General features: G+C 38.8%; 1 protein-coding gene and 23 non-coding genes across 35 annotated transcripts in view; 23 read left to right on the top strand and 1 right to left on the bottom strand.

Moving 5' to 3' along the window:
- Positions 1 to 281: 281 nt before the first annotated feature.
- trnar-ucg (transfer RNA arginine (anticodon UCG)) lies at positions 282 to 354 on the top strand. The gene has a single exon. It is a non-coding gene; the product is annotated as a tRNA-Arg (tRNA).
- Positions 355 to 580: 226 nt separating this feature from the next.
- trnar-ucg (transfer RNA arginine (anticodon UCG)) lies at positions 581 to 653 on the top strand. The gene has a single exon. It is a non-coding gene; the product is annotated as a tRNA-Arg (tRNA).
- Positions 654 to 1,042: 389 nt separating this feature from the next.
- trnar-ucg (transfer RNA arginine (anticodon UCG)) lies at positions 1,043 to 1,115 on the top strand. Its single transcript has one exon. It is a non-coding gene; the product is annotated as a tRNA-Arg (tRNA).
- A 1,001-nt stretch (positions 1,116 to 2,116) lies between these two features.
- On the top strand, positions 2,117 to 2,189 carry trnar-ucg (transfer RNA arginine (anticodon UCG)). Its single transcript has one exon. It is a non-coding gene; the product is annotated as a tRNA-Arg (tRNA).
- Positions 2,190 to 2,415: 226 nt separating this feature from the next.
- On the top strand, positions 2,416 to 2,488 carry trnar-ucg (transfer RNA arginine (anticodon UCG)). Its single transcript has one exon. It is a non-coding gene; the product is annotated as a tRNA-Arg (tRNA).
- A 382-nt stretch (positions 2,489 to 2,870) lies between these two features.
- On the top strand, positions 2,871 to 2,943 carry trnar-ucg (transfer RNA arginine (anticodon UCG)). Its single transcript has one exon. It is a non-coding gene; the product is annotated as a tRNA-Arg (tRNA).
- A 232-nt stretch (positions 2,944 to 3,175) lies between these two features.
- trnar-ucg (transfer RNA arginine (anticodon UCG)) lies at positions 3,176 to 3,248 on the top strand. The gene has a single exon. It is a non-coding gene; the product is annotated as a tRNA-Arg (tRNA).
- Positions 3,249 to 3,474: 226 nt separating this feature from the next.
- trnaq-uug (transfer RNA glutamine (anticodon UUG)) lies at positions 3,475 to 3,547 on the top strand. The gene has a single exon. It is a non-coding gene; the product is annotated as a tRNA-Gln (tRNA).
- Positions 3,548 to 3,955: 408 nt separating this feature from the next.
- trnar-ucg (transfer RNA arginine (anticodon UCG)) lies at positions 3,956 to 4,028 on the top strand. The gene has a single exon. It is a non-coding gene; the product is annotated as a tRNA-Arg (tRNA).
- A 232-nt stretch (positions 4,029 to 4,260) lies between these two features.
- trnar-ucg (transfer RNA arginine (anticodon UCG)) lies at positions 4,261 to 4,333 on the top strand. Its single transcript has one exon. It is a non-coding gene; the product is annotated as a tRNA-Arg (tRNA).
- Positions 4,334 to 4,731: 398 nt separating this feature from the next.
- trnar-ucg (transfer RNA arginine (anticodon UCG)) lies at positions 4,732 to 4,804 on the top strand. The gene has a single exon. It is a non-coding gene; the product is annotated as a tRNA-Arg (tRNA).
- Positions 4,805 to 5,029: 225 nt separating this feature from the next.
- Positions 5,030 to 5,102, top strand: trnar-ucg (transfer RNA arginine (anticodon UCG)). The gene has a single exon. It is a non-coding gene; the product is annotated as a tRNA-Arg (tRNA).
- A 392-nt stretch (positions 5,103 to 5,494) lies between these two features.
- Positions 5,495 to 5,567, top strand: trnar-ucg (transfer RNA arginine (anticodon UCG)). The gene has a single exon. It is a non-coding gene; the product is annotated as a tRNA-Arg (tRNA).
- A 228-nt stretch (positions 5,568 to 5,795) lies between these two features.
- Positions 5,796 to 5,868, top strand: trnar-ucg (transfer RNA arginine (anticodon UCG)). The gene has a single exon. It is a non-coding gene; the product is annotated as a tRNA-Arg (tRNA).
- A 400-nt stretch (positions 5,869 to 6,268) lies between these two features.
- Positions 6,269 to 6,341, top strand: trnar-ucg (transfer RNA arginine (anticodon UCG)). Its single transcript has one exon. It is a non-coding gene; the product is annotated as a tRNA-Arg (tRNA).
- A 412-nt stretch (positions 6,342 to 6,753) lies between these two features.
- Positions 6,754 to 6,826, top strand: trnar-ucg (transfer RNA arginine (anticodon UCG)). Its single transcript has one exon. It is a non-coding gene; the product is annotated as a tRNA-Arg (tRNA).
- A 226-nt stretch (positions 6,827 to 7,052) lies between these two features.
- Positions 7,053 to 7,125, top strand: trnar-ucg (transfer RNA arginine (anticodon UCG)). The gene has a single exon. It is a non-coding gene; the product is annotated as a tRNA-Arg (tRNA).
- A 233-nt stretch (positions 7,126 to 7,358) lies between these two features.
- trnar-ucg (transfer RNA arginine (anticodon UCG)) lies at positions 7,359 to 7,431 on the top strand. Its single transcript has one exon. It is a non-coding gene; the product is annotated as a tRNA-Arg (tRNA).
- Positions 7,432 to 9,486: 2,055 nt separating this feature from the next.
- trnar-ucg (transfer RNA arginine (anticodon UCG)) lies at positions 9,487 to 9,559 on the top strand. The gene has a single exon. It is a non-coding gene; the product is annotated as a tRNA-Arg (tRNA).
- Positions 9,560 to 10,259: 700 nt separating this feature from the next.
- Positions 10,260 to 10,332, top strand: trnar-ucg (transfer RNA arginine (anticodon UCG)). The gene has a single exon. It is a non-coding gene; the product is annotated as a tRNA-Arg (tRNA).
- Positions 10,333 to 10,571: 239 nt separating this feature from the next.
- trnar-ucg (transfer RNA arginine (anticodon UCG)) lies at positions 10,572 to 10,644 on the top strand. The gene has a single exon. It is a non-coding gene; the product is annotated as a tRNA-Arg (tRNA).
- Positions 10,645 to 10,870: 226 nt separating this feature from the next.
- trnar-ucg (transfer RNA arginine (anticodon UCG)) lies at positions 10,871 to 10,943 on the top strand. The gene has a single exon. It is a non-coding gene; the product is annotated as a tRNA-Arg (tRNA).
- Positions 10,944 to 11,174: 231 nt separating this feature from the next.
- trnar-ucg (transfer RNA arginine (anticodon UCG)) lies at positions 11,175 to 11,247 on the top strand. The gene has a single exon. It is a non-coding gene; the product is annotated as a tRNA-Arg (tRNA).
- A 2,969-nt stretch (positions 11,248 to 14,216) lies between these two features.
- LOC131104132 (poly(rC)-binding protein 3-like) overlaps positions 14,217 to 22,871 on the bottom strand; it is a 40,071-nt gene continuing 31,416 nt past the window's right edge. For 9 of the 12 annotated variants that reach the window (XM_058050965.1, XM_058050969.1, XM_058050971.1 and 6 more), the window contains 2 exons: positions 19,331 to 19,500; positions 14,217 to 17,375 (listed from right to left, as the gene is read on the bottom strand). In XM_058050965.1, the coding sequence (XP_057906948.1) occupies positions 17,321 to 17,375; positions 19,331 to 19,500 (225 nt within the window). In that variant the 3' untranslated portion in view covers positions 14,217 to 17,320. Of the gene's footprint in view, positions 17,376 to 19,330; positions 19,501 to 22,871 lie in introns of those variants that run through there. The other 3 variants (XM_058050975.1, XM_058050973.1, XM_058050974.1) reach the window with 1 other exon arrangement.

Here is a 22,871-nt window from a genome sequence, read left to right as displayed (position 1 = left end):
TGTGACACTTATGAGGTTCTCATTGGGAGTGACCAGGATTGATAGGATCAGGAACGAGTACATCAGAGGGACATTACATGTCTGTAAATGTGCTTGCATATGGTCATCATGGAACTTGACCTTAGTATGCTAATTTGTAAAATGCTATGAGGCCAATGTTAGCATTGTGAGCATGCTAACATTGGCATAGTAGCATGGTCATGGTTGTGTCTGATTTTCAGAATCCCTTGTATCCTCAGTCATGGAAAAAAGGAAATCAACCTGTGATACCTCTGGAAGAGGACCACGTGGCCTAATGGATAAGGCGTCTGACTTCGGATCAGAAGATTGAGGGTTCGAGTCCCTTCGTGGTTGTGTTTAAGAGCATCTGATTTTTAGAATCAGGTTAAGGATCTCCGAGTAGAGCTCTTCCTCCTTCCCATGGAGAGGTTAGCCTCTTGGGTCATTAGTAAAATGCTACAACACTGATGTTAGCATTGCTAGCATGCTAATACTGGCACAGTAGCATTGTCATGGTTGTGTTTTCAAAGAGCGTCTGATCAGAAAAAAAGGAAATCAACTTGTGAAACCTCTAGCAGAGGACCACGTGGCCTAATGGATAAGGCGTCTGACTTCGGATCAGAAGATTGAGGGTTCGACTCCCTTCGTGGTTGAGTTTCTTTAATAGCACAAAAACTACTTTGAGGGGTTTTGGGACCCTCAAAAGGTTTGTAGAATGAATCTACCTGTGAACTCGTCTTCGGAGTTCTTCATTTGTATGTGAGACATGTGTGACACTTATGAGGTTCTCATTGGGAGTGACCAGGATTGATAGGATCAGGAATGAGTACATCAGAAGGACATTACATGTCTGTAAATGTGCTTGTATATGATCATCATGGAACTTGACCTTAGTATGCTAATTTGTAAAATGCTATGAGGCTAATGTTAGCATTGTGAGCATGCTAACATTAGCATTGTCATGGTTGTGTCTGATTTTCAGAATCCCTTGTATCCTCAGTCAAGCAAAAAAGGAAATCAACCTGTGAAATCTCTGCCAGAGGACCACGTGGCCTAATGGATAAGGCGTCTGACTTCGGATCAGAAGATTGAGGGTTCGAGTCCCTTCGTGGTTGTGTTTAAGAGCATCTGATTTTTAGAATCAGGTTAAGGATCTCCGAGTGGAGCTCTTCCTCCTTCACATGGAGAGGTTAGCCTCCTGTTAGTATGCTCATTTGTAAAATGCTACGAGGCTGATGTTAGCATTGTTAGCATGCTAACATTGGCACAGTAGCATGGTCATGCTTGTGTCTACGAAGAGTGTCTGATCAGAAAAAAAGGAAATCAACTTGTGATCTCTCTGGCGGAGGACCACGTGGCCTAATGGGTAAGGCGTCTGACTTCGGATCAGGAGATTGAGTGTTCGAGTCCCTTCGTGGTTGTGTTTAAGAGCATCTGATTTTTGGAATCAGGGTGAGGATCTCCAAGTCGAGCTCTTCCTCCTTCACATGGAGAGGTTAGCCTCCTGTTGGTATGCTCATTTGTAAAATGCTAAGAGGCGCATGTTAGCATTGCTAGCATGCTGACATTGGCATAGTAGCATCGTCATCCTTGTGTTTTTGAAGAGCGTCTGGACAGAAAAAAAGGAAATCAACTTGTGAAACCTCTGGTAGAGGACCACGTGGCCTAATGGATAAGGCGTCTGACTTCGGACCAGAAGATTAAGGGTTTGAGTCCCTTCGTGGTTGAGTTTCTTTAATAGCACAAAAACTACTATGGGGGGTTTTGGGACACTCAAAAGGTTTGTAGAATGAATCTACCTGTGAACTCGTCTTCGGAGTTCTTCATTTGTATGTGAGACATGTGTGACACTTATGAGGTTCTCATTGGGAGTGACCAGGATTGATAGGATCAGGAACGAGTACATCAGAGGGACATTACATGTCTGTAAATGTGCTTGCATATGGTCATCATGGAACTTGACCTTAGTATGCTAATTTGTAAAATGCTATGAGGCCAATGTTAGCATTGTGAGCATGCTAACATTAGCATGGTCATGGTTGTGTCTGATTTTCAGAAGCCCTTGTATCCTCAGTCATGGAAAAAAGGAAATCAACCTGTGATACCTCTGGAAGAGGACCACGTGGCCTAATGGATAAGGCGTCTGACTTCGGATCAGAAGATTGAGGGTTCGAGTCCCTTCGTGGTTGTGTTTAAGAGCATCTGATTTTTAGAATCAGGTTAAGGATCTCCGAGTAGAGCTCTTCCTCCTTCCCATGGAGAGGTTAGCCTCTTGGGTCATTAGTAAAATGCTACAACACTGATGTTAGCATTGCTAGCATGCTAATACTGGCACAGTAGCATTGTCATGGTTGTGTTTTCAAAGAGCGTCTGATCAGAAAAAAAGGAAATCAACTTGTGAAACCTCTAGCAGAGGACGACGTGGCCTAATGGATAAGGCGTCTGACTTCGGATCAGAAGATTGAGGGTTCGAGTCCCTTCGTGGTTGAGTTTCTTTAATAGCACAAAAACTACTTTGAGGGGTTTTGGGACCCTCAAAAGGTTTGTAGAATGAATCTACCTGTGAACTCGTCTTCGGAGTTCTTCATTTGTATGTGAGACATGTGTGACACTTATGAGGTTCTCATTGGGAGTGACCAGGATTGATAGGATCAGGAATGAGTACATCAGAAGGACATTACATGTCTGTAAATGTGCTTGTATATGGTCATCATGGAACTTGACCTTAGTATGCTAATTTGTAAAATGCTATGAGTCTAATGTTAGCATTGTGAGCGTGCTAACATTGGCATAGTTGCATGGTCATGTCTCATTTTCAGAATCCCTTGTATCCTCAGTCAAGCAAAAAAGGAAATCAACCACTGGCAGAGGACCACATGGCCTAATGGATAAGGCGTCTGACTTCGGATCAGAAGATTGAGGGTTCGAGTCCCTTCGTGGTTGTGTTTAAGAGCATCTGATTTTTAGAATCAGGTTAAGGATCTCCGAGTGGAGCTCTTCCTCCTTCACATGGAGAGGTTAGCCTACTATTAGTATGCTAATTTGTAAAATGCTACGAGGCTAATGTTAGCATTGTGAGCATGCTAACATTAGCATGGTTGTGTCTGATTTTCAGAATCCCTTGTATCCTCAGTCAAGCAAAAAAGGAAACCAACCTGTGGCACCTCTGGCAGAGGACCACGTGGCCTAATGGATAAGGCGTCTGACTTCGGATCAGAAGATTGAGGGTTCGAGTCCCTTCGTGGTTGTGTTTAAGAGCATCTGATTTTTAGAATCAGGTTAAGGATCTCCGAGTGGAGCTCTTCCTCCTTCACATGGAGAGGTTAGCCCCTTGGCTCATTTGTAAAATGCTACGACGCTGATGTTAGCATTGCTAGCATGCTAATACTGGCACAGTAGCATTGTCATGGTTGTGTTTTCGAAGAGCGTCTGATCAGAAAAAAAGGAAATCAACTTGTGAAGCCTCTGGCAGTGGACCACGTGGCATAATGGATAAGGCGTCTGACTTTGGATCAGAAGATTGAGGGTTCGAGTCCCTTCGTGGTTGAGTTTCTTTAATAGCACAAAAACTACTTTGGGAGGTTTTGTGACCCTCAAAAGGTTTGTAGAATGAATCTATCTGTGAACTTGTCTTCGGAGTTTTTCATTTGTATGTGAGACATGTGTGACACTTATGAGGTTCTCATTGGGAGTGACCAGGATGGATAGGATCAGGAACGAGTACATCAGAGGGACATTACATGTCTTGGACATGTCTGTAAATGTGCTTGCATTTGGTCATCATGGAACTTGACCTTAGTATGCTAATTTGTAAAATGCTATGAGTCTAATGTTAGCATTGTGAGCGTGCTAACATTGGCATAGTCGCATGGTCATGGTTGTGTCTCATTTTCAGAATCCCTTGTATCCTCAGTCATGCAAAAAAGGAAATCAACCTGTGAAACCTCTGGAAGAGGACCACGTGGCCTAATGGATAAGGCGTCTGACTTCGGATCAGAAGATTGAGGGTTCGAGTCCCTTCGTGGTTGTGTTTAAGAGCATCTGATTTTTAGAATCAGGGTGAGGATCTCCGAGTAGAGCTCTTCCTCCTTCACATGGAGAGGTTAGCCTCCTGTTACTATGCTAATTTGTAAAATGCTACTACATTGATGTTAGCATTGCTAGCATGCTAACATTGGCACAGTAGCATGGTCATGGTTGTGTTTTCGAAGAGCGTCTGATCAGAAAAAAGGAAATCAACTTGTGGAACCTACGGCTGTGGACCACGTGGCCTAATGGATAAGGCGTCTGACTTCGGATCAGAAGATTGAGGGTTCGAGTCCCTTCGTGGTTGAGTTTCTTTAATAGCACAAAAACTACTTTGGGGGGTTTTGGGACCCTCGAAAGGTTTGTAGAATGAATCTATCTGTGAACTCATCTTCGGGGTTCTTCATTTGTATGTGAGACATGTGTGACACTTATGAGGTTCTCATTGGGAGTGACCAGGATGGATAGGATCAGGAACGAGTACATCAGAGGGACATTACATGTCTGTAAATGTGCTTGCATTTGGTCATCATGGAAATTGACCTTAGTATGCTAATTTGTAAAATGCTACGAGGCTAATGTTAGCATTGTGAGCATGCTAACATTGGCATAGTAGCATGGTTTATTTAAGTGTCTGATTTTCAGAATCCCTTGTATCCTCAGTCAAGAAAAAAAGGAAATCAACCTGTGAAACCTCTGCCAGAGGACCACGTGGCCTAATGGATAAGGCGTCTGACTTCGGATCAGAAGATTGAGGGTTCGAGTCCCTTCGTGGTTGTGTTTAAGAGCATCTGATTTTTAGAATCAAGGTGAGGAACTCCGAGTAGAACCGTTCTTTCTTTACATGGAGAGGTTAGCCTACTTTTAGTATGCTAATTTGTAAAATGCTAAGAGGCTGATGTTAGCATGCTAACATTGGCACAGTAGCATGGTCATGGTTGTGTTTTTGAAGAGCGCCTGATCAGAAAAAAAAGGAAATCAACTTGTGAACTCTATGGCAGAGGACCACGTGGCCTAATGGATAAGGCGTCTGACTTCGGATCAGAAGATTGAGGGTTCGAGTCCCTTCGTGGTTGAGATTCTTTAATAGCACAAAAACTACTTTGAGGGGTTTTGGGACCCTCAAAAGGTTTGTAGAATGAATCTATTTGTGAACTCGTTTTCATTTGTATGTGAGACATGTGTGACACTTAAGAGGTTCTCATTGGGAGTGACCAGGATGGATAGGATCAGGAACGAGTACATCAGAGGGACATTACATGTCTTGTACATGTCTGTAAATGTGCTTGCATATGGTCATCATGGAAATTGACCTTAGTATGCTAATTTGTAAAATGCTATGAGGCTAATGTGAGCATGCTAACATTGGCATAGTAGCATGGTTTATTTAAGAGTTTCTGATTTTCAGACGCCCTTGTATCCTCAGTCAAGCAAAAAAGGAAATCAACCTATGAAACCCCTGCCAGAGGACCACGTGGCCTAATGGATAAGGCGTCTGACTTCGGATCAGAAGATTGAGGGTTCGAGTCCCTTCGTGGTTTTGTTTAAGAGCATCTGATTTTTAGAATCAGGTTAAGGATCTCCGAGTGGAGCTCTTCCTCCTTCACATGGAGAGGTTAGCCTCCTGTCTTAGCTCCTTTGTAAAATGCTACGAGGCTAATGTTAGCATTGCTAGCATGCTAACATTGGCACAGTAGCATGCTTGCGTTTTTTTGAAGAGCGTCTGATAAGAAGAAAAAGGAAATCAACTTGTGAAACACCTGGCAGAGGACCACGTGGCCTAATGGATAAGGCGTCTGACTTCGGATCAGAAGATTGAGGGTTCGAGTCCCTTCGTGGTTGAGTTTCTTTATTAGCACAAAAACTACTATGGGGGGTTTTGGGACCCTCAAAAGGTTTGTAGAATGAATCTACCTGTGAACTCGTCTTCAGAGTTCTTCATTTGTATGTGAGACATGTGTGACACTTATGAGGTTCTCATTGGGAGTGACCAGGATGGATAGGATCAGGAATGAGTACATTCAAGGGACATTACATGTCTGTAAATGTGCTCGCATGTGGTCATCATGGAACTTGACCTTAATATGCTAATTTGTAAAATGCTACAAGGCTAATGTTAGCATTGTGAGCATGCTAACATTGGCATAGTAGCATGGTTTATTTAAGAGTGTCTGATTTTCAGAATCCCTTGTATCCTCAGTCAAGCAAAAAAGGAAACCAACCTGTGGAACCTCTGGTAGAGGACCACGTGGCCTAATGGATAAGGCGTCTGACTTCGGATCAGAAGATTGAGGGTTCGAGTCCCTTTGTGGTTGAGATTCTTTAATAGCACAAAAACTACTTTGGGGGGTTTTGGGACCCTCAAAAGGTTTGTAGAATGAATCTACCTGTGAACTTGTCTTTGTAGTTCTTCATTTGTATGTGAGACATGTGTGACACTAATGAGGTTCTCATTGGGAGTGACCAGGATGGATAGGATCAGGAACGAGTACATCAGAGGGACATTACATGTCTTGTACATGTCTGTTAAATGTGCTTGCATGTGGGCATCATGGAACTTGACCTTAGTATGCTAATTTGTAAAATGCTACGAGGCTAATTTTAGCATTGTGAGCATGCTAACATTGGCATAGTAGCATGGTTTATTTAAGAGTTTCTGATTTTCAGAAGCCCTTGTATCCTCAGTCAAGCAAAAAAAGAAATCAACCTCTGAAAAAACTGGCAGAGGACCACGTGGCCTAATGGATAAGGCGTCTGACTTCGGATCAGAAGATTGAGGGTTCGAGTCCCTTCGTGGTTGTGTTTAAGAGCATCTGATTTTTAGAATCAGGTTAAAGATCTCCGAGTGGAGCTCTTCCTCCTTCACAATGAGAGGTTAGCCTCTTGGCTCATTTGTAAAATGCTACGACGCTGATGTTAGCATTGCTAGCATGCTAACATTGGCACAGTAGCATTTTCATGGTTGTGTTTTCAAAGAGCGTCTGATCAGAAAAAAAGGAAATCAACTTGTGAAGCCTCTGCCAGAGGACCACGTGGCCTAATGGATAAGGCGTCTGACTTCGGATCAGAAGATTGAGGGTTCGAGTCCCTTCGTGGTTGTTTTTAAGAGCATCTAATTTTTAGAATCAAATTGAGGATCTCCGAGTAGACCTCTTCCTCCTTTACATCGAGAGGTTAGCCTCCTGTTAGTATGCTCATTTGTAAAATGCTATGAAGCTGATGTTAGCATTGCGAGCATGCTAACATTGGCACAGTAGCATTGTCATGGTTGTGTTTTTGAAGAGCGTCTGATCAGAAAAAAAGGAAATCAACTTGTGGAACCTCTGCCAGAGGACCACGTGGCCTAATGGAGAAGGCGTCTGACTTCGGATCAGAAGATTGAGGGTTCGAGTCCCTTCGTGGTTGTGTTTAAGAGGATCTGATTTTTAGAATCAAGGTGAGGATCTCCGAGTAGAGCGGTTCCTCCTTCACATGGAGAGGTTAGCCTCCTGTTAGTATGCTCATTTGTAAAATGCTAAGAGGCACATGTTAGCATTGCTAGCATGCTAACATTGGCATGGTTGTGTTTATTTAAGCGTGTCTGAATTTCTATAAAAAAGCAAAAAAGGAAATTAACCCGTGAAATCTCTGCCAGAGGACCATGTGGCCTAATGGATAAGGGGTCTGACTTCGGCTCAGAAGATTGAGGGTTCGAGTCCCTTTGTGGTTGTGTTTAAGAGCATCTGATTTTTAGAATCAAGGTGAAGATCTCCGAGTAGAGCTCTTCCTCCTTCACATGGAGAGGTTAGCCTCCTGTTACTATGCTCATTTGTAAAATGCTACGAGGCTGATGTTAGCATTGCTAGCATGGAGAATGGACATTCTGGGTTGCAAATGGAAGCAAAGCTTTCGACTCGGAACAAGAAGCAGACAAGAAAGAGTGCTTGATGACACCATGTGTCCTCAAGGACACTTTCACTTCAGGGGTGTCCAAACTTTTGCCAGTCACAGTGTAAATATATATTTATATATTTTATTAAAATGCATCTCAGCCTTGGAATAAGTGAAAAGGCGTAATATTAGTACGACCTTGGCTCTTTTCCATTTCTGCTGCTGTTTTTATTTAATATTCAAACTTTCCTCTTCAATAATTTTTGTACATTTCCTTTCTGTAATATTAGGACTCTTTTCCCATAATATTTTGACTTTCAGAAATTATTAGCAGAAAAAAAGTGGTATGCTAACAAGAAAAAAGGTTACAATTTTATGTTCATGAGCAATATGTTCTTGGCAATATTCAAGAAAAAATACTTCTAAAAAAGTTGTACTATTGTGTGAAACAAACAAAACTAAATAAAGTTGTAATTGTAATTTGTAATTTGTAATTGTAATTGTAATTTACAAGAGGAAACTTGAAATATTATTTTAAAGTCATATTGGGACATGTTTGTATATTTGTATGTACACCTTTGAGTATTAAGTTGCTATGTGAGGCGTTTAGTGCCTTCAAAAATTAGTGAGAACATGCAAACTCCTCACAGAGATGGCAGAGAGTGGAATTGAACACGGGTCTCCTAGCTGTGAGGCCTGCGCGCTAACCACTCCACCACCGTGCATCAGAAAATGATTAATAAATGTTAATTTTTAAAAAAGGATATCGGATAATTCCTGGTTGGAAATGTGAGCGGTGAAGAACAAATAGAATGATTTCAATAGTTGTTGTTCGATGCCAAGCGTCGGCCCCACGGTACACATCACAAGTGGCGATATACAAAAGTGACGTCTGCGCCTGTTAGAATCCCAGCCCGTGTTTAAATGTCAAAGATCACGAAAGATAGTGAGGAGGAAAAATGCAAAATGGGAATTTAAACGGAGGAGAAGATCTTTTATGTCTCCTTTGTCCCGATATTCTTTGGCTAGAAATGTCATCTGATTCTAATTTGATGTCTCGTCCGCATTTACGTCCACCAAAGTCTGCGCTGGTAAAGATGACGAGTGGCCAACGTATAACATGATAAAAATATACAAAGCAAATAAAAAAATAAATAAATATGTAAACATGCTAATGTTAACATTGTTAGCATGGTAACATTAGTATATTAGCATTTTTATACTTTCATGGGGAGACACATATATATGCGCCACTATCATGCTCCGTGTTAGCATGCTAATGATAGCATGCTAATATTAGTTGGGGACTTTTTTTGTCATTTTCATGTATGAGGTTCTCATTGGGAGTGACCAGGATGGATAGGATCAGGAACAAGTACATCAGAGGGACGTTACATGTCTTGTACATGTCTGTAAATGTGCTTGCATGTGATCATCATGGAATTTGACCTTAGTATGCTAATTTGTAAAATGCTATGAACCTAATGTTAGCATTGGGAGCATGCTAACATTGGCATATTAGCATGGTCATGCTTGTGTTTTTGAAGAGTGTCTGATTTTCAGAATCACCCTTATTGCCCACTGGCAGAGGACCATGTGGCCTAATGGATAAGGCGTCTGACTTCGGATCAGAAGATTGAGGGTTCGAGTCCCTTCGTGGTTATGTTTAAGAACATCTGATTTTTAGAATCAGGGTGAGGATCTCCGAGTAGAGCCGTTCCTCCTTCACATGGAGAGGTTAGCCTCCTGTTAGTATGCTAATTTGTAAAATGCTGCAAGGCTGATGTTAGCGTTGTTAGCATGCTAACATTGGCATCGTGTCATGGTCATGGTTGTGTCTTTTTATGTCTCCTTTGTCCCGATATTCTTTGGCTAGAAATGTCATCTGATTCTAATTTGCTGTCTCGTCTGCATTTACGTCCACCGAAGTCTGTACTGGTAAAGATGACGTGTGGCCAACCATGTAAACATGCTAATGTTAACATTGTTAGCATGGTAACATTAGTATATTAGCATTTTGATACTTTCATGGGGAGACACATATATATGGGCCACTATCATATGCCGTGTTAGCATGCTAATGTTAGTATGCTAATATTAGCTGGGGACTTTTTTTGGTGGTTGTGTTTAAGAGCATCTAATTTTTAGAATCAGGGTGAGGATCTCCAAGTAGAGCCGTTCCTCCTTCACATGGAGAGGTTAGCCTCCTGTTAGTATGCTAATTTTTAAAATGCCGTGAGGCTGATGTTAGCATTGTTAGCATGCTAACATTGGCACAGTAACATGGTCATGGTTGTGTTTATTTAAGAGTGTCTGATTTTCAGAATCCCTGGTATCCTCAACCTATGAAACCTCCGGCAGAGGACCATGTGGCCTAATGGATAAGGCGTCTGACTTCGGATCAGAAGATTGAGGGTTCGAGTCCCTTCGTGGTTGTGGTTAAGAGCATCTGATTTTTAGAATCAGGGTGAGGATCTCCAAGTAGAGCCGTTCCTCCTTCACATGGAGAGGTTAGCCTCCTGTTAGTATGCTAATTTTTAAAATGCCGTGAGGCTGATGTTAGCATTGTTAGCATGCTAACATTGGCACAGTAACATGGTCATGGTTGTGTTTATTTAAGAGTGTCTGATTTTCAGAATCCCTGGTATCCTCAACCTATGAAACCTCCGGCAGAGGACCATGTGGCCTAATGGATAAGGCGTCTGACTTCGGATCAGAAGATTGAGGGTTCGAGTCCCTTCGTGGTTGTGGTTAAGAGCATCTGCTTTTTAGAATCAGGGTGAGGATCTCCAAATAGAGCCGTTCCTCCTTCACATGGAGAGGTTAGCCTACTATTAGTATGCTCATTTTTAAAAAGCTATGAGGCTGATGTTAGCATTGTTAGCATGCTAACATTGGCATAGTAGCATGGTCATGCTTGTGTTTTTGAAGAATGTCTGATTTTCAGAATCCCTCATACGTTCCCCTGGAAGAGGACCACGTGGCCTAATGGATAAGGCGTCTGACTTCGGATCAGAAGATTGAGGGTTCGAGTCCCTTCGTGGTTGTGTTTAAGAGCGTCTGATTTTTAAAATCAGTTTGAGGATCTCCGAGAAGAACCGTTCCTCCTTCACATGGAGAGGTTAGCCTCCTGTTAGTATGATAATTTTTAAAATGCTGTGAGGCTGATGTTAGCATTGCTAGCATGCTAACATTGGCATGGTTGTGTTTATTTAAGAGTGTCTGAATTTGTATGAAAAATCAAAAAAGGAAATCAACCTGTGAAACTACTAGCAGAGGACCATGTGGCCTAATGGATAAGGCGTCTGACTTCGGATCAGAAGATTGAGGGTTCGAGTCCCTTCGTGGTTGTGTTTAAGAGCGTCTGATTTTTAGAATCAGGGTGAGGATCTCCAAGTACAGCCGTTCCTCCTTCACATGGAGAAGTTAGCCTCCTGTTAGTATGCTAATTTGTAAAATGCTACGAGGCTGATGTTAGCATTGCTAGCATGCTAACATTGGCACAGTAGCATGGTCATGGTTGTGTTTATTTAAGAGTGTCTGATTTTCAGAATCCCTTTTATTGCCACATATTTTGCGTTTTTGCGTATGTTAGCATGCTGTATTCTTTAAGTCATTCAAACTCTTCCATAATGTTTTTATGGCCAATGAATGTCAATATGTAGATATTATATTTATGGTGTAAATCACAATATGGGGGTAACTACAGCATGGAGGAATGTGCTTTTCTCGTTTTAATGTTGACTCTCAAATGCACCACAAAGGTTAGCATTGGACCTGAGCCACCCGACACAAACTTATTTACACTGTGTGTCCCTGAATGCATCTTCCTGCTGCATCTCATACCCTGGCCGTTCAATCTAAATGTACTGGCGTTGCAATTACCAGTCATTAATGGTCTCTCAAGGTACCCCCCCCCCCCCCCCAACCCCCAACCTCCACGTTGGCCTTCATGCATTGTTTCACTGCTAATCACTCATCGGTCCTTGAACGTTCCCCTCGCTCTCAGACCAAATTGTGGGATTCTATAAAAGGAACTTTCACTAATTAGTCATTTAGGCGTAAGGCACTTTGCAATTAGTCTATTCTTTACATACAAATTAGAATTCCTTTCACAATCATCCCAAATGGTCCATCGCCGTGTCCAACGAGAATTTATCGGCGACACCTGCAGCTGATTGGCGGGACAGCGAGGCGTCGATACTTTGACTGATTGCCGACTGCTGCTTGATTTTTCCTTTTTCGCACTCGAGTGGTCCAAGCAAAGAACAAGGTCGACAACAAAGACTAAATATTACTAGAAGAAAGTCGATTTTATGAAAATGAATGGAAAATTTCACAAGAATAGAAAATAGCAATTTTATATAATAATGTAATGTAAGTGTGATATTATTTGGAAAATTAATTGAAAAAAATAACAGAATTTTTTTTTTTAATTTTACTAGAATACAGTCCAAATATTAAAATGAAAAAGCCATAATCTTACGGGAATAAACTACTTTAGTAGCATCGAGGTAAAATATTAGAATAATTAGAATAATAAAGAAAAACAATTAAAAATTGATTGAAAAAAGGCAAAACATACGAGAAAAAAAAGTTATTTTACTACGAGAACAAAGTCGTACATTTACGAGACAAAAGTAATAAATTTATGACAAAAATTTTGAAAATCTACGAGAATAAAGTTATGAATTCATGAGAAAGAAGTTGTACATTTCATTTACAAGTAAAAACATTTTAATATTACAACAATAAAGTAAATGTATGAGATTTGTGATTTTCCCCCCCCTTAAATTATTAATTACTATTATTTTAGCAATATTCCAATTTTTTTCTTTCTAAATTGTAACTGAAATAGCAATTGTATATAATAATGTTTTGATATTATTTGGAAAATTAATTGAAAAAATAACAGATTATTATTATTTTTTGTAATTTTACTAGAATACATTCTAAATATTAAAATGAAAAAGCCATAATCTTACGGGAATAAACTACTTTAGTAGCATAGAGGTGAAATAATAAAGAAAAACAATTAAAAATTGATTGAAAAAAGGCAAAACATACGAGAAAAAAAAGTTATTTTACTACGAGAACAAAGTTGTACATTTACGAGACAAAAGTAATAAATTTATGACAAAAATGTAAATGTAAGACTTTATTCCCTTAAAAGTAAAACTTTTTTTTCAACAAAAGTTGTACATTTCATTGACAAGTAAAAACATTTTAATATTACATCAATAAAGTAAATGTATGAGAATAAAGTTGTACATGTACTTCTCTGTATTTCTCGTACGTTTACAACAAAAAAGTTGGAAATTTGTGATTTTTTCCCGCCTTAAATTATTAATTACACTATTATTTTAGCAATATTCCATTTTTTTTTCTTGTAAATTGTAACTAAATTGTAACTGAAAATAGCAATTGTATATAATAATATTGTGATATTATTTGGAAAATTATTTGAAAAAATAACAGAATTTTTTGTATTTTTATTTTAATTTTCCTAGAATACAGTCCAAATATTAAAATGAAAAAGCCATAATCTTACGGGAATAAACTACTTTAGTAGCATAGAGGTGAAATATAAATTTTTTTTTTTAAATTAATTAAAAAAAGGCAAAACATACGAGAATAAAGTCGGAACTTTTTGAGAAAAAAAGTTGTTATACTACAAGAACAAAGTCGTACATTTACGAGACAAAAGTAATAAATTTATGACATAAATTTTGAAAATCTATGAGAATAAAGTTATGAATTCAGGGGAAAGAAGTTGTACATTTCATTTACAAGTAAAAACATTTTAATATTACAACAATAAAGTAAATGTATGAGAATAAAGTTGTACATGTAGTACTTCTCTGTATTTCTCGTGATTTTTTTCCCCCTTAAATTATTAATTTTACTAATTAATTTTACTATTAAAATTACTATTACTATTATTTTAGCAATAATTAATAATAATAATATTTTTTTCTTGTAAATTGTAACTTCATTCTGGTTAACGTAATTCGTGTAAACGTTTTTCATAAATTTATGTATTTTTTACTTGTACATTTATGACTTTATACTTGTAAATTTTTACAACATTTTCCTCATAAATTTAAAATTTATTTTTTTTTTATTTTATTTTATTATTTTTTTATTTAAAATTTATTTTTTAATTTTTTGTCATATTAGGATATTAACATCGAAACATTATTACTTTAAAAAAAATTGTTTTACAAAAGATTATACAAAAGGCGCTTGCAGTACTCGCTTTATCCTGAAGGTTTGGGGGGCGCTAGTGAGCTGGCGACACAGCACATCAACAGCGGAAGTCACAGAAAGAAAAACTGAAACTTTATTAGTTTTTTTTATACTTACCAACACTTTGAAATTAAACATGTGTACGTACTCACAACTAATATAGATCTGCACAGAGCAAATGAATCAAAAAAGTTACAAACTTCCATTACTCCCCCCCCCAAAAAAAACTGCAATACACACAACTCAAAAGCTGAAAAATCAAACCTGCTGCCAAATGTAAAATAATATTTTTTGTTATATTCTGTAAGCTACGCAGCTTTCCTGGCTAATCAACAAAAAAAACAACATAATAAATAATTGCACATCGCACCCTATTATTGCATTATTTGCGTCAGTCATATACATAAATGTAAATAAATACAGTTTTCAAACACATCATTGTACATGAATATTAATACCAGCACAATATTCCCGCTTTGCCATTAGACCGTACATGGAAAAATCATTGATCCACACGAGCGTCTTATGTGCATATTTCCGAAAAAGAACCGCAGCATTGTTTTTTTTTTTTTTTGGACATTCTATTCAACGCCAATCATTGAAAAAAAAAAAAAAACGCAAAACGCTTTCACCGGTCATTATTATTGCAGAACGGCCGCCGGCCATCGCCGCTTCGAAGGCCGAGTGCGCTGTTGCCGTGTTGTCGCACGGTGGATCATGTGACTTGGACGGTAACATTCAACAGCTGTTTGTGTACATGGACGCGGAAATCGAGTCGATCGTCCTTGCCTCCGTCTCACATCGGCGCTGAATTTCGCTGGAGTCGACTGATGGAGGAACAAAAACGGGCGGCCGCCAGAAAAGCAGTGGAGAAGGAACCATCAAGTAATATAATAATAATAATAATAATAATAATAATAATAATAATAATAATAATAATAATAATAATAATAATAATAATAATAATAATAATAATAATAATAATAATAATAATAATGTGAGTGTGAATGGTTGTTTGTCTATATGTGCCCTGTGATTGGCTGGCCACCAGTCAAGGGTGTACCCCGCCTCTCGCCCCAAGACAGCTGGGATAGGCTCCAGCAACCCCCACGACCCTCGTGAGGATAAGCGGTAGAAAATGAATGAATGAATTAATGAATAATAATAATAATAATAATAATAATTAAAAAAAATAATAATAATGACCAGTCCAAGGTGTACCCCACCTCTCGCCCCAAGACAGCTGGGATAGGCTCCAGCACCCCCCGCGACCCTCGTGAGGATAAGCGGTAGAAAATGAATGAATGAATAATAATAATAATAATAATAATAATAATAATAATAATAATAATAATAATAATAATTTTAAAAATAATAATAATAATGACCAGTCCAGGGTTTACCCCGCCTCTCGCCCCAAGATAGCTGGGATAGGCTCCAGCACCCCTGCGACCCTCGTGAGGATAAGCGGTAGAAAATGAATGAATAATAATAATAATAATAATAATACTAATAATAATAATAATAATAAAAAAAAAAGACCAGTCCAGGGTGTACCCCGCCTCTCGCCGGAAGACAGCTGGGATAGGCTCCAGCACCCCTGCGACCCTCGTGAGGATAGACAATGAATGAATGAATAATAATAATAATAATAATAATAATTAAAAATAATAATAATTAAAACAAACAAAAAAAAATAATAATGACCAGTCCAGGGTGTACCCCACCTCTCGCCGCAAGACATCTGGGATAGGCTCCAGCAAACCCCGCGACCCTCGTGAGGATAAGCGGTAGGCAATGAATGAATGAAAAATAATAATAATAATAATAATAATTAAAAATAATAATGATAATAATGACCAGTCCAGGATGTACCCCGCCTCTCGCCCGAAGACAGCTGGGATAGGCTCCAGCACCCCCGCGACCCTCGTGAGGATAAGTGGTAGAAAATGAATGAATGAATGAAAAATAATAATAATAATAATAATCATAATAATAATATGAGCAATAAAGTTGCCATAGAAAGACATTCAAACTTAAAGCGTCGACTGAACAATGAAAGAAACAAACAATCATGAGTGGCCACGCCGCCCTGAACATTCCTTGCCCCGCCCCCCCCCCAAACACCATTTGGCTCGCTCCAACCTCTTCTTTCCCTTTTTTGTTTCTTTTTGCCAGCGCTAAAAGGTTTTTTCGGACCAAACCCAAGGCCACCAATCAGAGTCAGTCCAGGGTATCGGATCTTGGGTTCTTCTATTGCATGAGTGCCGCGTAGTCTGACAAAATTGTCACAATAAAAGTCCTTATACAAAAAAAACAAATACAGTACAAATCATAAACAATCATTTCAATAAGCCAGTTTATGAAATAGCCTCTAATCGCATTCATGCACGTACACGCTAGTCACGCTAGTCATGGGAGGAGACTGCAGGGGGGGGGGGGGCACGGGTTCCACGTGGGCGGCCGGTAATCAAGCTGAAAAACATGAGCGGGGAAAAAGCAGGAGCGCGGAAATATCGTAACATGTCAAGGTCCACCGAACGGGTTCTGTTCAAATACACGACGATACGACACGTAACACATGCAATATAATAAGAATATAAATATCGGGGTACAACACCAAAAGGGAGGTTCCAGGAGTGATACCATTGGCTAAAAAGGGGTCCTGTATTGTATTTTTTTTTTTTTTTTTACTTTTTCTTGGACTAAATTCTCCCTTTTTCTAAGACGGTATTATAAAAGTTTGTTTACATCCCACCACACTCTGCCCACAGCATCACCGAGCGGTAACGAATGCAAGTAACTACGTTCTACAAGATGAAGTTCCATGTTTGATTTCTTATAAATGTTCTATGACGCAGCACTGACAGAGAAACGCAGAGAAAGAAAACAAAAAACAAAAAAAAAACGCAACACAAGTTTTTGCTAATAAACATTCAACATGCTTTAACAGTTCTCTAAAACAAAAAGCTAATAAAACAGATTTTCTTCTTTTTTTTCTGTGACTAAAACGGGAATTTAAGTGGCTCTCGGAAATCCGAGTCAGCTTCGGCCCTCAATGGTGCGTGGACAGGGACCAGAATGGCCGATGCGCAGGGTTTTCGGAGAGCCAGAGTCTGGAGGGCATCGTCAGTCGTTTAGGAAGGGCCAAAGATGGAAGAGCCAGCCAGGGACCTCAGGATGTGGTCATGGAGGACGGGTCGTTCCACATGGCCGCCACATCGCGAAACCTGGACAGTAGAGATGGTGACTCGGAAACGTAAAAGAGACTCCAGCATCCACCAAGAAGGGGTGTCCAAAGTGCGGCCCGTGCAAAAATAGACTAGAACTAGAAAAGCACTCAGGGAGCGCAGACCTCTGCCAAGTGCCATAGTGTCCGCATATTGTGATTTACACCCTAAATATTAGCCCTACATTCATTTCATCTACATATTTAGTTTGCTAATGTTAACATGCTAAAGTTAGCATGCTAACACCTAGCATAACACCTAAATGTTCATGTGTCTACCAATGAAAACTGTTACTATGCTAATGGTAAAACGCTAGGAATGCTAACATGCTAAAGTTAGCATGCTAACACCTAGCATAATAGTGGTAATTGTTTATATAAATGTCTAACTGTGAAAATGGATCATAATGTTACTTTGCTAAAGTTAGCACAAGTGTTTATATTGTATACTGTATGTGTCTAGTTATGATAATCACTAAAAATGCTACCAATGCTAAGGTTAATGGTAAAATGCTAGGAATGCTAACATGCTAAAGTTAGCATGCTAACACCAAGCATAATAGTGGTAATTGTTTATATACATTTCTAACTGTGAAAATGGATCATAATATTACTAAAGTTAATAATACTAAAGTTAGCATGCTAAGTGTTTATATTGTATACTGTATGTGTCTAGCTATGATAATCACTAAAAATGGCACTATGTTAACGTTCAAATGCTACCAATGCTAAGGTTAACATAACAACACCAATAATGATAATGCTAAATGTTGATGTGTCTATCAAGGAAAACTGTTACTATGCTAATGTTAAAATACTAGGAATGCTAACATGCTAAAGTTAGCATGCTAACACCTAGCATAATAGTGGTAATTGTTTATATAAATGTCTAACTGTGAAAATGGATCATAATGTTACTTTGCTAAAGTTAGCATGCTAAGGGTTTATTTACTGTATGTGTCTAGCTATGATATTCACTAAAAATGGCACTATGTTAACGTTCAAATGCTACCAATGCTAAGGTTAACATAATGACACCAATCATGACAGTGCTAAATGTTGATGTGTCTATCAAGGAAAACTGTTACTATGCTAATGTTAAAATACTAGGAATGCTAACATGCTAATGTTAGCATGCTAACACCAAACAGTAGTGGTAATTGTTTATATAAATGTCTAACTATGAAAATGGATCATAATGTTACTTTGCTAAAGTTAGCATGCTAAGTTTTTATATACTGTATGTGTCTAGCTATGATAATCCCTAAAAACGCTAACGTTCGAATTCTACCAATGCTTAGGGTAACATGGTGACACCAAGCATGATGCTAAATGTGCTAAATGTTGATGTGTTTACCAATGAAAAGGGCTACTATGCCAATGTTAAAATGCTAGGAATGCTAACATGCTTAAGTTAGCATACTATAATAGTGGTAATTGTTTATATAAATGTCTAACTTTGAAAATTGATCATAAGGTTACTTTGTTAAAGTTAGCATGCTAAGTATTTATGTACTGTATATGTCTAGCTATGATAATCACTAAAACGCCACTATGCTAATGTTCGAATGCTACCAATGCTAAGGTTAACATAATGACGTCAATCATGATAGTGCTAAATGTTAATGTGTCTACCAATTAAAACTGCTACTATGCGAATGTTAAAATGCTCGGAATGCTAACATGCTAATGTTAGCAGCTCACACTTAGCGTGATAATGCTAAGTGTTTATAGATGTGTCTACCCATGAAAATAGCTAAAAATGCCAATATGCCGTTAGCATACTAGTATTGTTAACATGATAATGTTAGCATGCTAACAATGATTGTGCAATGTACCGGGAAGACTAAAAGTCCTAAGTCCTGACTTGATAATTGTGACTATAAGCATGTAATTTGTATGTAAACGGGAAGACACAGGGGCCACTTGAGGTTGACACAAAGCTACAGCGCTGACCTTGCGTTGATGAGGTATTGGGCCAGGCTGATGTTGGCGGGGGTCCCTGTGATGGTGATCTGGCGTTCCGATGACCCTTCCATGGCGTTAGCAATTTTGATCTGTGCCCCAGACATCTGACGGATCTCGTTGATTTTGGTTCCCTGGCGTCCAATTATGCAGCCTATTAGCTGGGAAGAGAATGGGGGCGGGAATTAGGACAGCCGCAGCGCCCCCCCCCAACGCCGCTCATGTTGAACTTATTTTGCACCAGCAGGCAGCAGCAGCCTCACATCTCGGAGCTAAAGCCTTTAACGTTCGAATGCTACCAATGCTAAGGTTAGCATGCTAACACCTAGCATAATAGTGGTAATTGTTTATATAAATGTCTAACTATGAAAATTGATCATAATGTTACTTTGCTAAAGTTAGCATGCTAAGTGTTTATATACAGTATGTGTCTACCTATGATAATCACTAAAAGCTTTAACGTTCGAATGCTACCAATGCTAAGGTTAACATGATAACACCAAACATGATAGTGCTCAATGTTGATGTGTCGACCAATGAAAACTGTTACTATGCTAATGTTAAAATGTTAGGAATGCTAACATGCTAAAGTTAGCATGCTAACACCTAGCATAATAGTGGTAATTGTTTATATAAATGTCTAACTGGGAAAATGGATCATAAGGTTACTTTGCTAAAGTTAGCATGCTAAGTGTTTATATACTGTATGTGTCTAGCTATGATAATCACTAAAAACTTTAACGTTCAAATGCTACCAATGCTAAGGTTAACATGATAACACCAAGCATGATTGTGGTAAATGTTGATGTGTCTACCAATTAGCATTGTAACAGTTTTCATTGGTAGACACATCAACATTTAGCACTATCATGCTTGGCGATATCATGTTAACCATAGCATTGGTAACATTCGAACGTTAACATAGTGGCATTTCTAGTTACTATCATAGCTAGACACATACAGTATATAAACACTTAGCATGCTAACTTTAGCAAAGTAACCTTCTGAACCATTTTCCCAGTTAGACATTTATATAAACAATTACCACTATTATGCTAGGTGTTAACATCCTAACTTTAACATGTTAGCATTCCTAGCATTTTAACATTAGCAACATTAGCATGGTAACATACTATGCATTAGCATAGTAACATACTATGCTAATGTTACTATGTTAACTTTAGCATGTTAGCATTCCCAACATTTTAACATTAGCAACATTAGCATGGTAACATACTATGCTAATGTTAAAATGCTAGGGATGCTAACATGCTAAAGTTAGCATGCTAACACCTAGCATAATAGTGGTAATTGTTGATATAAATTTCTAACTGGGAAAATGGATCATAGCTTACTTTGCTAAAATTAGCATGCTAAGTGTCTAGCTATGATAACACTGGGGAACACTCAAAATGTTGCATTTAAAGTAAGACTTGTTTTTAGTCAATTTAAGTGTGCTGAGTTCAAATCTGAAGTTAGTTTTTTTCTGCAAGCTACAGATTTTATGCAATCTTTAATTTTTATTAAAAATAGAAAAAAATCGAGCATTATTATAGGATATTGCAATGTCAGCCACAAATCAGTATATTTAACAAGGCAAAAGAAACAGAACATTAAAATGTGATTTTAGATTAAAGTACACCATTGTTAGAAGTGCCATATGTTTTTCTGGAAGCGTTTCTCAGAAAACAGTCTTTATCGCAACGTGAAATAAGCATAATTTACAACGTTCTTCAGATAAGAGTCAATCACAGCTAATAACGCTTATCACTTTCTGTCAGTACAGTATTTTAGTCAGGCAGGAATTTGCGTTTGTAACTTTTGCGTTTGTACACTTCATCTGGGCAATCTCGTTTAATACTCCAGCAGTAGTCGGCCATCATACTTTTGTCCCAGCGACCTTGGTAGCGTTCTTCCATGATCTTTAGGTCTTGGTGGAACCGCTCTCCTTGTTCGTCACTCACAGCCCCCAGGTTTTCAGGGAACTGGTCAAGGTGGCTGTTCAAGAAATTGAGCTTGATGCTCATGTTGCACCTGAGAGCACGAAAAGCGAGGAGCATTCTGTTCACAAGTTCATTGTAGTTCTCTGCCTTGTTGTTTCCAAGGAAGTTCTAAGCGACTGCCACAAAGGATAACCATGCTGCCCTCTCCAAGGCGGTCATCTTGGCAACAAACTGATCATCACGAATGAGGGTTCGAATCTGTGGGCCATCAAACACACCTGCTTTGATCTTCTCGAACGACAACCCTGTTATAGCTTTGATTATGTGTTGGAAACATTCACCTTCGGTATCCAGTGCCTTGACAAATTGTTTCATCAAACCTAGTTTGATGTGCAGAGGAGGAAAGATGATCCTATCTCTGTCAACAATTGGGTCATGTGTGATATTTGGCATGCCTGCTTCAAGGGTTTCACGAACAGGCCAGTCCTTCTGGACCCAGTGTCTGTCTCGTGCTCGACTGTCCCACATGCAGAGGAAACATGGAAACTTGGTGAAACCTTTCTGTTGACCAAGAAGGAAGTTTACCATTTTCAAGTCTACACAAATGATCCAGTTGTGCTCACGATATTTTACGAATTCCATGACCATTCTGATGTCATCATAGTCTTCCCGCAGATGAACTGAATGACCTACAGGCACTGCCCCGTAAACATTGCCATTATGCAAAAGAACACACTTGAGACTGCGTTTAGAACTGTCTATAAAGAGCCGCCATTCAGTTGGATCATAGTGAGGAACACCCAGTTCTTTGAGAAGACCTGGGATATCATGGCAGTAAACAAACTGTCTGTCTTCAGAAAAGAAGGTCACAAAAAGCTGGTCGCGCTTTCTGTAATATGACACTTTAACAGTGTGATCAACAAGATTTTTGCCTTGTAATCTTGATGCCAAAAGCTCAGCTGCTTTCTTTGAAAGACCTAAATCCTGAACTAAGTCATTCAGTTCAGTTTGGTGAAGAGGCTTGGGGACTGGGGGAGATTCAGTCTCTGAAGAACATTCCTCGGATTGTTCCCACTCAGTTTCTGGCAATTCATTGTCACAACTGTCTTCCTCGTTCGTATCATGTCCAATGTCTTTATCGTTTAATGAAGGCAAACCTTTGAAAACTGGAACAGGAATGGAATCTATGTATATAATCTCAAAACGCATAGATTTGGGTTATATTTAGACTATTTCATCTATCTCAAATTGCATGAAAACTAGAGCTTATGGAGAAAAACTAATTTCAGATTTGAAATCAGCACCTAAAAATCATTCAGAATCAGTTAAAAAATCCAATGCAACAGAAAGTTGAAAAAATATTGTTCCCCAGTGTAATCAATAAAAATGTGTCTATGCTAACGTTCAAATGCTACCAATGCTAAGGTTAACATGATAACACCAAGCATGATAGTGTTAAATGTTGATGTGTCTACCAATGAAAACTGTTACTATGCTAATGTTAAAATGCTAGGAATGCTAACATGCTAAAGTTAGCATGCTAACACCTAGCATAATAGTGGTTATTGTTCATATATAAATGTCTAATG

This window comes from Doryrhamphus excisus, chromosome 16, assembly GCF_030265055.1.
Source record: "Doryrhamphus excisus isolate RoL2022-K1 chromosome 16, RoL_Dexc_1.0, whole genome shotgun sequence".
In the NCBI taxonomy this organism is placed as follows: Eukaryota; Metazoa; Chordata; class Actinopteri; order Syngnathiformes; family Syngnathidae; genus Doryrhamphus; species Doryrhamphus excisus.
The sequence above is the reverse complement of the archived record's forward strand: the minus strand, read 5'-3'. Positions and strand labels throughout refer to the sequence as shown.